The sequence below is a fragment of the Scatophagus argus genome, chromosome 19, assembly GCF_020382885.2.
Source record: "Scatophagus argus isolate fScaArg1 chromosome 19, fScaArg1.pri, whole genome shotgun sequence".
Taxonomy (NCBI): Eukaryota; Metazoa; Chordata; class Actinopteri; family Scatophagidae; genus Scatophagus; species Scatophagus argus.
In genome coordinates, this window is record NC_058511.1 from 5,103,837 (window position 1) to 5,115,984 (window position 12,148).

The 12,148-nt window shown below is 41.9% G+C and overlaps 1 protein-coding gene across 7 annotated transcripts in view; it reads left to right on the forward strand.

The window, feature by feature from the left end:
* Positions 1 to 12,148, forward strand: part of sipa1l1 (signal-induced proliferation-associated 1 like 1) — a 66,692-nt gene that overhangs the window by 30,194 nt on the left and 24,350 nt on the right. For all 7 annotated transcript variants that reach the window (XM_046372355.1, XM_046372352.1, XM_046372351.1 and 4 more), the window contains 5 exons: positions 6,378 to 6,488; positions 6,854 to 8,434; positions 8,560 to 8,782; positions 9,600 to 9,730; positions 11,555 to 11,743. In XM_046372355.1, the coding sequence (XP_046228311.1) occupies positions 6,983 to 8,434; positions 8,560 to 8,782; positions 9,600 to 9,730; positions 11,555 to 11,743 (1,995 nt within the window). In that variant the 5' untranslated portion in view covers positions 6,378 to 6,488; positions 6,854 to 6,982. The remainder of the gene's footprint in view (positions 1 to 6,377; positions 6,489 to 6,853; positions 8,435 to 8,559; positions 8,783 to 9,599; positions 9,731 to 11,554; positions 11,744 to 12,148) is intronic.

Sequence of the window (12,148 nt, forward strand, 5' to 3'; positions counted from 1 at the left end):
CAACTTTGTTGCAACAGTTTGGGACTGGCCCATACAGAGTCTTCCTGACCTCAACCCCATCCAACACCTTTGTGATGAACTGGAATGGAGATTGTGAGCCAGACCCATTTTGGTCCAACATCAGTGTCTGATCTCACAAATGCTCTACTGCACAAATGGGTAAAATTTCTGTCAGAAACCCTCCAAAATTTTGTGGAAAGTCTTCAGAAGAGTGGAAGCTGTTATGTGATATCATTGAATTCCCTGTTGGTATGATGGTCAGGTGTCCCAATGTGTTTGTCTGTATAGTGTTTATTCCATTATTAAATGACAGCCATTTACTCCAGTTCTCTCTCTCCCCCTCCCTCCCTCCCTGCGTCAGCTCTCTATGCACATCTACACCCACTGCCTCCATTTCCATTCTGTGATAGCTGGGGATGGGAGGGGGTTGTGCAGTAAAACGCCTTCGCAATTTCACACACGAGAGCAGAAGACAACATCGGCAGACTTCAGAGCACCCAAAAAAGACCCTTTTACATTTCAGTGAGCCAGAGAAGAGACCCCACCCCATTGCCGAGCTCTGCAGAGGGATAAAAAACAGCAGCGCACGTTTATCTTTCCACACAATTACAATTTCTCTTTGAAAGGCTTTGGGCTGAAACTCCGACACATTGGACTGCCTGCTGCCTGGCAGCTTTCAAAGAGAATAATGTTTGATTTATTTTTTTCCCCTTATCTTTCCTCTGTGCCTTGGCCTGCCTTTTCTTCTGCTACATTCACAAAAGCTGAGATTAAAAGCTGTTTGGCTTCCAGATGTCTATGTTACATTTAAGAACGCCGGGCCACTACAGTTACATTTTGACACACAAAAGGTTTGAAATACCTTTGTAGCATTATTGCTAAAAATCATTTATGCCATTTAATCTCTATAAATATATACAGCACACTATGTTTTGCATGGGTGATTATTACTGTCACATAACACGTGTATGCTGCACTACATGACATAATAGAGAGAATAGCGAGGGGCAAGGAGGAGAGATAGGCCAGATAACACAACAGAAAGTGTCCATATTTGTGATAACCTCATCAGTGCTTCAGCATCTCCGCAGAAAGCATCCAATCTACATGTACAGCCAGCACAGAGCTGAACCAACACACTGCTAAACCAGTATGATTGCTCATAAAGAAGGTCTGTTAATTCTGGCTGTTGGGGTAGGTATGGTGTATGGTATCATGTATGGCCGTGTGGCAGCACCACAATCCGTGATGGCAGCTGTGACACTGTTTTTTATTTCTCACAACCACTCAACTTAAGTTTTGTTCTTCTGAAGTTTAACATCAAAATATCACATAAAATAAAGCTTTGGCCTAATTGAACTTAAGAAAAGATGGAAGTAGCTACACTTCACTTGCTTATGCGAATGTTGCAAATCAATGATGTCTCCACAGCTCGTTCCTAATGTTTTTGTTAAAATGTTTGTATCGAGGATGTCGTTAGTGCAGTTACGGTCACTGCTGATGCATGTGTGAAGTGCCATTCCCCCAAAACATCTGAAACTGTCATTACTGTAGTGAAACCCTCTGCTTATAGTTTAGGTTCAGTGAAGTTGGAATATGACTGACAAGTTTGATTCTTTACACTGACACGAAGCTTGCCACTGAGCCTGGGAAAGATGATTTCGTTGGGAAAAAAAAATAGCATGATGCAACATTTCTCATCATTTGTATCCTTTGTTTGTGTGTGTGAGACAGACGTGACACACGTGAGCGCTGAATGCCTGAGTCATTATTTGGATCTTATTCGTGTTATTTTGGTCCCAAGGCTCTTTGTGTTACCTGCAGTGGCTTTACGCCCATTTATGAGCAAATGCACACACACTCAGACACTCACATGCCTTATTGGTCACACCTATGCCCAGCAGCATCTTGGCAACAGGTGTTTGAGAGGACATGCGGTCTCTCCCTCTCTCTGTGACTATTTGTAATATCAATTTCCCACATATGGCGACCACCTAAGAAGATGGACCTCTTCTTGAATTTTCTCCTGAGATTGTCTCTCAGTTATGCGCTTTTTGTCTTTATCTCTCCTGAGAGAGCTTGTGTTGAGTCTATTCCTGTTGTGGGTTTGTAAAACCCGTGAGACACTGTATGTGCTGACATGACGTGACATGACTTGACTCACCAGTCGGTGTGGTAATGACGTCTGTCTAAACAAGTGTATAATTGTCAACGATTTGTTAACTTACAAAAACACCACAAGTGACAGTCGATCATAGTTTTTTCCCCCCTTCTTTTTGTTTCATTAAATTCTGCCGTCAAAATTGTGTTTTTCATCTTCTTCTTCCTACAGTTGAATGTTTATTTGACAGTAGAAGGCTGTCTTTTCTCTGTGTTCGCTAAAAATCTGATTTTAAGAGGTCTGTGACATCTCAAATAGTTTGAAGTCAGTCGTGGTCCAATGTTCAGCACACACAAGTGTGATGCCACCGGTGCAAGAATGGCTTTTTCTGTGAAGTACAGTTAAACATATAAACCTGAAATTTTTACTGAGGGAGAAGGAGTAGGTGCAGTTTTAAGGTTTGTAATGTGGTAGTTATACTTTTTTCCTGCATAAACCATGTCAGACATTAAATAATTTTTAGGTATGCCTTAATATATGTATGGAGTGGATCTTCCATTCAACTGCTCTGTGATTGCAAGGTGGTTTTCTTCATTAAGCGCAGGCCTGGGAAAAGCGCTGCATTTTCTTCAACTACAATACAGGCTGATTAATCAGAACCTGAAGACTGATTCACCCTGCAATTGTCTTAAAATATTAACCAGTTCCAATTCACAGTATTTCTGAGAATGGAGAGAAGCAGGAGAAATGGAATAGGGTTCCAGAATTTGCACCTGAGCTACATGTGCAAAAACACATTCACATACATCAACTTTTTGTGCCCTCTCTCTTTCTACAACCATTTCTGCTTTTATTGTTCAGCGCTAGCATCGCTCAGTCAGTCAGTTACAGAGCCGGTCTGCTCTGTAATTTTCAGGTGTTTATGACTCACTGTGAACTGGAGCAGATTCATAGTCACACATTGTCCATACTGGCACACCTGTGTTGCTTGAAAACAACCTTAGACTGTGGCAGTCGGACACATTTCGCTTCAAGAACTGATGTGTAACTCTAAATGCACAGGAAACTTCTTGGAAAGGACTGTAATTTTGTTTTAGTTGTGGGGAAAACTAACATTAACACTTAAATTAATTTCCAAATAATTGCTAAAGTCTCTTAGCCAATGCACATCAACTCAGTTGAACACACAAAAATGTCTCCACAGGCAAACAAACAGTTCAGTAATTAATATTAATAATAAATACATAATGAGTTGACTTGGGTATCATTGTAGCAGTTTTTCAAGGAAATGACCTGAAAGCTAACAGCTGGAGTCAGTATAACTATAACTATACAATTGTATAAACAGCGTGACATAACAGTCAGATATCTCTCTAATCTCTTAATGAATGTCAGTTTAATTTAACATTCAAAAGTACTGCATGTACTGTGGTTCACAGAAAAGTACCAGTACTGCAAAATGAAGTAGCAGTATTTAATTTCTTTTTTCAAAAGATTGATTCCTGCCTTATGTAGTCTGTCTTGAAACCATGTAGTCATTCCTCCTGTGTAACACAGCAGCTGTGCAGAAATATTTCATGAGGCTTCAGTAGTATTAATTTAGTCAAGTAAGTCACTAACTTACTTTACTAACTTAAGTAAGTATCATCCAGAGTATAGCACATTTGCATTACCGTATTATCTGTAATATCAAATTCATTGTTACAGGAATACTTCCCTGACACCATTACCAATAAGATTCACTGCGTAGAGTTTCAAGTTGGCTGGGCTAGCAGACAACCTTGGCAGCACCTAGCTGCATTGAGCAGTGAAGATACATATTTACCTCAGGAGTCAACCTCATTTAGACACTGCTAAAGGTCACTGAGTATCTGTTAGTATAATTGCTTCTCTGCAGCTGCAGCACCATATGCCTCATTCATTTGTTCCAATTTCCAGTCTCCTAACCTTCCATACAGTGTAATACTCTCCCCTCTCACACTGATCTCTAACTCTTTTGCCACCTTTCAGTGTTGTTCTCATTCCCTTATTAGAGTGTCCTAACCAGTCCTCAGAGGAAAGAGAGAAAGGTTGTTATTTGGTATACACGTTTTGAGTGTGTTTGGGGGTTGTGTTGGATTGCCAACATTTTCTAACATAAGGTTCACTTCTTATTGTTACAGCAGGTTAAATAGGCTAAAATCTTCTCAAATTTGTGTATTTTTATCTTTGCTTACTTGTGTTTGGATGATCTTCCAATAATACGCCAGTTGAGACAACGTGACTTCTTGTGAGCAGTATGTTTTTTCTAATATGATCTCAGATAAATGAAAGGCCTCTTTAGCATATCAATCTTCAAATCTTCTCACAGCACAAGCCTGTGTGTCTGTACACTGAAATCTCCCAGTTAGACACACATGCTCAGGAACACCTGGCTGTTAAATGGGAAAGTCTTGGAGTTTTTCTCTTCAAACTAACATCAAACACTTTAGTGTTCACGTCCAAATTGAAGCCCAGACTACGATGTCATGCTGCTCAAACAGACCCATTTGAACAACTCACAATCACCATTAGAGAGACTGTAGTGTCCTGAGTAGGCCTCCTTCCCACAAGGCTGCAGAATGCTACAACAAAAGACCTCAGATCTTTGCTAAAGAGTCAGTGCATCCATCAATATCATGAAATTATTTACTCAGAAAACTTGTGGTATTGATCCATGCATGCGGTTTTTGTTCCATGTGAAATGTCTGACACAACCCCATGGTGTTTGTGTGTTTGTGCTGCTCAAAGCATTAATAATTGCATTGGGAAAAACTCAACAGTAATGTATTGAATTTTGACTGTTCACAGCAAGGTCTGTGGGACGAGAAGAATCAATCGTCCTGTTCTTTCTCTGGCTTTCTCACACACACACACACACACACACACACACACACACACACAGTAACATGCACTGTACAAGTCCTTATCTCCATGGTGATACAAAGTGTGGTTTGGAGGAGAGAGGTACTGCACCATCATGGACAAACTAGTAGACAAACAAATACTCAAGAAAACCTGAAGTCTTCCTTAAGCTCTTTAACTGAGCAATGGCTATAATGTCATTTTTGACTAAATGTCCCAACTCTGCCTTTACACATGAAAGCCATACTGCCTTACTGTGACTTTCACATATGGAGATGTTGATTTTGTACTTATTGATCAATATTACAATTAATATCCAAACCACTTAAGGGGAAATTCCAAATTATGTGGGCGGTCTAAGAGCTGTCCGAGGTCTTTGAGAGCAAAGTCAAGTGTATTATGTCTCCTTTATGATGTCATGGAGGAAAATTCAAACAAGAAGGAAACTCCCTTTATGATGGCAACAAGAATGTAATCCTGAGGTGTCTGTAATTTTACTTTGGGGTATTTAGCTGACACTTTTCTCCAGAATGGAGATTAGATTCCATTATTTCCTTCAAAGAGTGATCCAGCAATTTGGTATGGTACTTGCCTAAATATTTGAGACTTGTAGTGGGTGCATTTTTTTTAAAAAAGAACAAAAAGCTCAGTCAATTCGAAAACAACATTTAGCGTATCAGCTGTGGAAGTCCTCAGTATTGTTTTCTTAAGACTCATATTTTTCTTAATTGATTTTTTTTTTTTGTAAATATTAAATAATTTATTCCTTATCTTCAGTATTGTGAAGCACTAAATTTGTTTTTGCTATACAAATAAAGTTCTTATTATTGCTCATCCTCTGGTATGGGTCAAATGCCAAAGTTTGACATTTCCCTTGTGCATTTGGAATGCCTCTTTTCATTAGACCTTTGCTGTCTGGTAAATGCCCACGTGCTATCCAAATGCCTCTCTGTTAGTAAGAAAAGCGTCATGTTAAAAACTGTAGTCTTAAACCTCTGATGACATTATGACTCTTATTTTGGATGAGACTCTCAGAGTCAGGCCAGACATCCGTCTCAATTTCCACATGCTGTGTTATACTCCCTATGACTAATAAACTGATCTTGTTGTGTAATACTAGTAAACCTTACATTTGAGGAAAGTGCAATTAATTGATCCATTCATTTTTAGTGCTCTTATATGTGACCTTGCAGTAACATGGGATGGTTTCTCTCAATTAAAGACTCTCAAATATAGCCTCATTGTTATTGTTTGTTCCAATGGCTTTTCTTTGTTATGAACGTGAGATTGCAGACCTTGAATGTTCTCTCAGTGGATTTCTCACTCGTTCTTCCTCTGTTTGCTTTCTGCCTATCCTCTTTCTCCTTCTGTACTGGTTTTCTCAGTTGCTGAGTTGCTGAGTTGGTCCCCTCATTGGCTGCAATGCGGACTCCCTTTTAGAGACTTCATCTGTGAAAATTTGCAATCAGCACATTTCTTTTCATCAAGCGTCATCTCTATAAAGGTACAGCATCACTGTGTGTTTTGATTGAAAAGAATACAAACTTAAAGGTTAAATTTACAACATTGCCACTTGATATTGCATTAGAGCACCAGCATCTCAGAACAAACAAATACATGCGCTGCAAAGTCAGATGAAAATGCTGGAAACCAGACAGTTGTGACCAAATATGACTCATGATTCTGTTAGTGCATAGCCCAAATCTGCAATGGCAACATCTTCATAGGTCATCATAGTGTATTGATGAAATCCTACTCATTTACTGTAATTGCTGCCATTCATTTTATTGAGATCTTGTGTTGATTATTGATCATTCAACATTGAGACCTTTTCATGTCTTCTTTTCCTTTGCTCCTTGCTTTCTGTAGCACCAGATGTATCCGTGAGACTCGTCGCTTCACTCAGTGGGCATTATGTTAACCTTAATCTAAACCCATCAGCAACCCATCCCTACCTTCCCCCCATCTCCCCTCCCCTCACCCTTTCCCATCTCCATAATGACCAGTCTGAAGCGTTCTCAAACAGAGCGCTCGGTTGGGGGCTCAGTGCCGGCTACTGATGAGTTCTACACCCGCCGCCTGCGGCTGCCCAATGGAGGGGCTCCACCACCCCGCAGTGAGAGCGCCCACATCTCCTCTTCCTCCACCACCGGCACCAACCCCGGCGTCCCCAAAATGGGAGTTCGGGCTCGTGTGGCTGATTGGCCTCCGCGGAAAGATGGGGGAGGAGGGGGTGTTTGGCATATCACTGTGGAAACAGACTCACCCAGCTCTACCAATACCACCAGCTCTTCCGGATCAGGAAGTGGAGATAGGGAAAGACTTGGAGGAGGGGGAGGAGGAGGTGGTGGTGGTGGTGGTGGAGGAGGAGGAGGAGGAGGAGGAGGAAGTGGTGGTAGTGGTAGTGGCGGCAGTGGAGGAGGAGTGGTGTCAGCCGTCGCAGCCCACAGCAATCTGTCAGCCAAGCTGGGCCACCTGATAAGCCCACAGGACTCATCCATGCTGCGCAACATCCACAACACACTAAAGAGCAAGATGCAGAGCAAGGGGAAGGACAATCGTTTCCTGTCACCAGATGGTTATTTGGGCTCACCTCGCAAAGGCATGAGACGCATCCGCCAGCGCAGTAACAGTGACATAACCATCAGTGAGCTGGATGGTGATAGCAATGAGGGCTGGTCCTTCTCTGGATGGACACCCATGCACCGTGAATATGGCAGCACTTCATCCATAGATAAACATGGTGTCTCAGGAGAGAGCTTTTTTGATATGCTGAAAGGATACCAGTCCTCTGAGGCCCCTGATCAGCGAAGCCCAGCTCCAGAAAGGCTAACAGAGCTACTTACTGTGGCCCCAATAAAACAGGCTGCCCTGGACCTGCCGGATGGTCCTTTAGGTCCAGCCAGAGGTAGTCCTGCCAGTCGACTGAAAGAACGAGAGAAGCACTTGAAGAGGAGGTCAAAGTCAGAGACAGGTGGAGAGTCAATATTCCGTAAGCTGCGCAGTGTGAAGGTGGAGGGAGACACATCAAGGGCTGGCTCAGATGTTGAAGATGGGGGTAAAGGGGATGAGAGTGGCCCATCACCCAAACCATGGTTGTGTCAAAAAGGCTTTGCTCATTTCGATGTCCAGTCTTTACTTTTTGACCTCAATGAGGCAATCCAAAGTCGCCAATCTGGTTCTAAACGAAAGAACACCACTACTGGTGCCTCGGCGGCTGCTGCCGCCTCTGCCTCGGCTACATCCTCCCTCTCTTCCAATCAGAGTGGAGTGTATGGGTCACCCTGTGGCTCACAAGAAGAGCTGAGCAAGGAGGGAACAGGAGGACACAATGCAAACCCTGCCTTGGATCCTGGTGATGACAAGAGCAATGACCTGGTGCTCAGCTGTCCTTGTTTCAGGAATGAGATTGGTGGAGAGGTTGAGAGGAATATCTCACCGGCTAAACAGGTAGATTTTATGCAAGAATAGGATTGCTTGTTGATGGCTGCATGTTGGAGATGCACTGATGAGTAAATGTCATATTATGTTTGTCAGTTTACTCCCTTTACGTTTGGTTGTCTTCCATTTTTCAGCAGGGCAGCATAGGTAGTGGTGGCAGCTCAAGTAATTCTTCTGGCAGCACTGAAGAAGGACCTTTGGATTCAACCCTCACTACTCATTTTACTAATGCTGGTGTTGCTGTGTTAGAGGCGCCCAAGGATGGGCCAAGTCAACATGCTGACAGGTCCAAACGATATATTGTAGAGCATGTTGACCTTGGCGCCTATTGCTACCGGAAGTACTTTTACCTCAGAGGTGAGCAAAATAGGATAGCAAGGGCTTTTAAGATTCAGAGTTCGTAATTTTTCGTAGCTGTGCTTTCATTCCTGCCGTGGATGTTGTCTGCCTTGTGTGTTGTTCAAATCATTTTTAAAAAATAGATACCCATTATTAGCAGATAGAATGAAGTTTTCTGCTTACAGCCAGAAAGCAGAAGTTCAAGTTTCAACTGTTTTAGGCACAATATTCGGTATTCATGTGTATGGTTAATCCTGCATTTCACTATGAGTTAGAGAAAAGTTGTCAAGCAGTGGATGAAGCATTAGAGAGGAAATATTTCTTTTTACATCCAAGGGTATTTTTTTGTGTCAGGGTATTTTATATCCAAAGCCATCCCATAGAGAGATAATGTGTAACATTTCTGTATTAAAGCGTCTAAAAATGTTTTTTGCTACAAGTTTTGTTTAATTGCGTTTCTTCCCAAATCCCAAATGTTCCCAATAATGTTAAAACCCAAAGAAATCTGTGATTTTATTACAGTGCAAGGTTACAGTGCAGTGCCCGTTGTTGTAATTTCCAGGAGAGATTCAAGAGTGAGGAAAGAAGTTGTCCAACGTGACTAAATGTGAAAAAGATGTGAATATAATTGTTTATGTATATTGTCAGTGAAGATAACAACTCCCGTGATCCCAGCTTCACCACATCATCTGTCTCTTGTTGTCATTGCTTTGACTAAGGGACCCCTAGTGGTAGACATTTCACACCGTATGTTTAATTTCCCAAGTTCTCTTCTCTTTCACTTCATCCCTTCCTGTCCATCCTGGCTTCAAATCTCATGTCTCCTCACTCCTAGAGCACTGGAACTACCTGGGGGTAGATGAGAACCTTGGCCCAGTGGCAGTGAGCCTGAGGAGGGAGAAGTTGGATGAACATAAGGAGCATGGCCAGCAGTACAACTACAGGGTCATCTTCAGAACGAGTGAGGTACATTGAAAGGGCACACAAAGCTTGTACACCTTATACTTGCATGTTGTTGGCTTGATTTGTTGTTGTGTGATATGGATTGATTTTAATTTATCTGTCCATTCACAAAGCTATTCTGTATTTGTAACTGATCTCTCTGGAGCCAGTTATGTTCATGTTGAGAAAAGTGTCAATATTTAGTACACTATGTACTGAGCGATGTTACTGAGAAGCTCTTATTAGTTCAAGTTGTGTAGGAGTCAACATATAGGATCTGCGCCCAGCCTTGCTTAATGAAAAATCCAGCTGGGGGAGACATTATGAAAGCTTTATTTCAAGGTTGTCAGATACAGCTCAAGACCTTATAAGCCTCCGCCTCCATTCCTTAACACCGCCTCAAATTATTGCATGTTTGATTTAATTTGTTATGTATTCTCCTGATTGTTTATTCATAATGCCCAATCTGCGGTTCGATTGGAAATCTTTTGTTAATCCCTGTAGCTTTGCTGCCGTCTTTTCCTTTAGACACACTAGAGCCAGAGATCCATGTCCTCATTCTGAACGCCCACCTACCATCTTTGTCAGCCTTCATCTGTGAAGGACTGAGCTGTGCCATTTCACAGCTGAACACGACTAAAATAGCGCCAAAGGTATTTGAGTAGAGGAGGAAAAGCATTGCTCTCGTATTGAAGCGCACCATGAGTAATAGCCCCTCCAATCTCTAGGGATGACGCACGACCTACTGTGCTGTGTTTTCCTCTATTTCTTTCCCTCTCTTGCCTCACTCTCTCCTCTCTAATTGCTATTTTCAGAGCAGTGAGCAGGGCAGTTATGGATGTATATATGTGTGTGTATCTGTGCATCAGAGAGTGGGATGTTGAAGGGATAAGACCAGTGTCCACTGAGGACAGTTATTGTCCTCTCTTCAGTGAGAGTGCTTCTCTTTTGTTTGTTTAACCTTGAGGGTGTTGGTACCAACATTGCTTGTGGACAAAACAAGACATCTGAGGACATCACCTTGTGCTTTGGGAAATACTGATCGACTAACACCTAATTGAGTAATCAAGCAAATGGCTGACAGATTAATCAACAATGAAAATAATTGTTAATTGCGGTCCTAACAGATACACAGCTGCGTTTATTTTTTGTCATAGATGTTCGTGTCCTGGTTCTACTACAATCCTCTTGATGTATTCATGAATGGCTACTGGCACAAGTTTATCTTCGTATGAAGCTGAAGAGTCTTCACTGTGGAAACAAATCCCGCCTGCATTATTTTTTAACTTAGACAGCTCTCCACACTTTGTTTTCGCTGCACTCGCAGAGAACACATTATGGCAGAATCCATTTTTTAGCTGGGATTTTGTAGAGAAGAAAGATTGATTTCACGAAAGAACCAGAGGCCCCGGCGCTGCGATGGTCATGATTATTCTCTGACAAAGCCTTCCTGCTGCAAACTGAATTTATATGCACAGTCAGGCCTCATCACAGGCTTCCCTGTAGTTTTCCAAACATAGACTTACTTCATTGATTGAGTGATGCCTGCAAGGCTAGTTTTTCTTTTGTTGTTGCCTGTTATAGGGGAATTTTTTGGGGAAAAACAAGGAATAATAAAAACCACGCTGCATAGAATGTAAAGGCGGGGACCCAGTCTCTGCTTGTGTTCTTGTGACCAAGCTTCTGCAGTACTGCAGTGTTATGCATCATAATGCTCAACACTTTGTCTTACAGTTTCACAGCAAATGACTGTGTTTGGTTGTTGTGGTTTTCTTATCCAAACTGTTGCCCTGACCCAGCTTGTCCCTTTTTTTCTTTTTCTTCTCTGTCTCGTTGTGCTGACTGTAGCTGAATACCCTGCGGGGCTCCATCCTGGAAGATGCAGTACCTTCCACATCCAAACATGGCCTGGCTCGAGGTTTACCCCTCAAAGAGGTACTGGAGTACCTGGTGCCAGAGCTCAATGTCCACTGTCTGCGCCTGGCACTCAACACACCTAAGGTCACTGATCAGCTTATGAAGCTGGATGAGCAGGGGGTAAGGAAATTGTTTTGGGTGACTTTGATTGATTCCCTAGATTGCTCATGTTGTAAAAATTCCTATGTTTTTTTTTTTTTTAACTTCTTTAATTTTGTAGAAAGACCGTATTACTCAGACTTCATATTGTCATCACCGTTTCTCAGAAATATGATACATTCAGAATAATTGATCACTCTCAAACACCCATGTTTTTACAGATATTAAGTTGGTGTTTTATGAATCATTTCATGCGTAGATGTTTTTACAAAATGGTGATGTCTCATCGCAGTTTGATTTTGTTTTTTTTTTTTAATTTTTGCTTCTCCATTCATTCCCACAGACTATTGGTTTGGATTTAAGTAGAGAAACTCCGCCACGCGCACACACACGCACATACATCGAACTTAAAAGGGAGAAAAATAC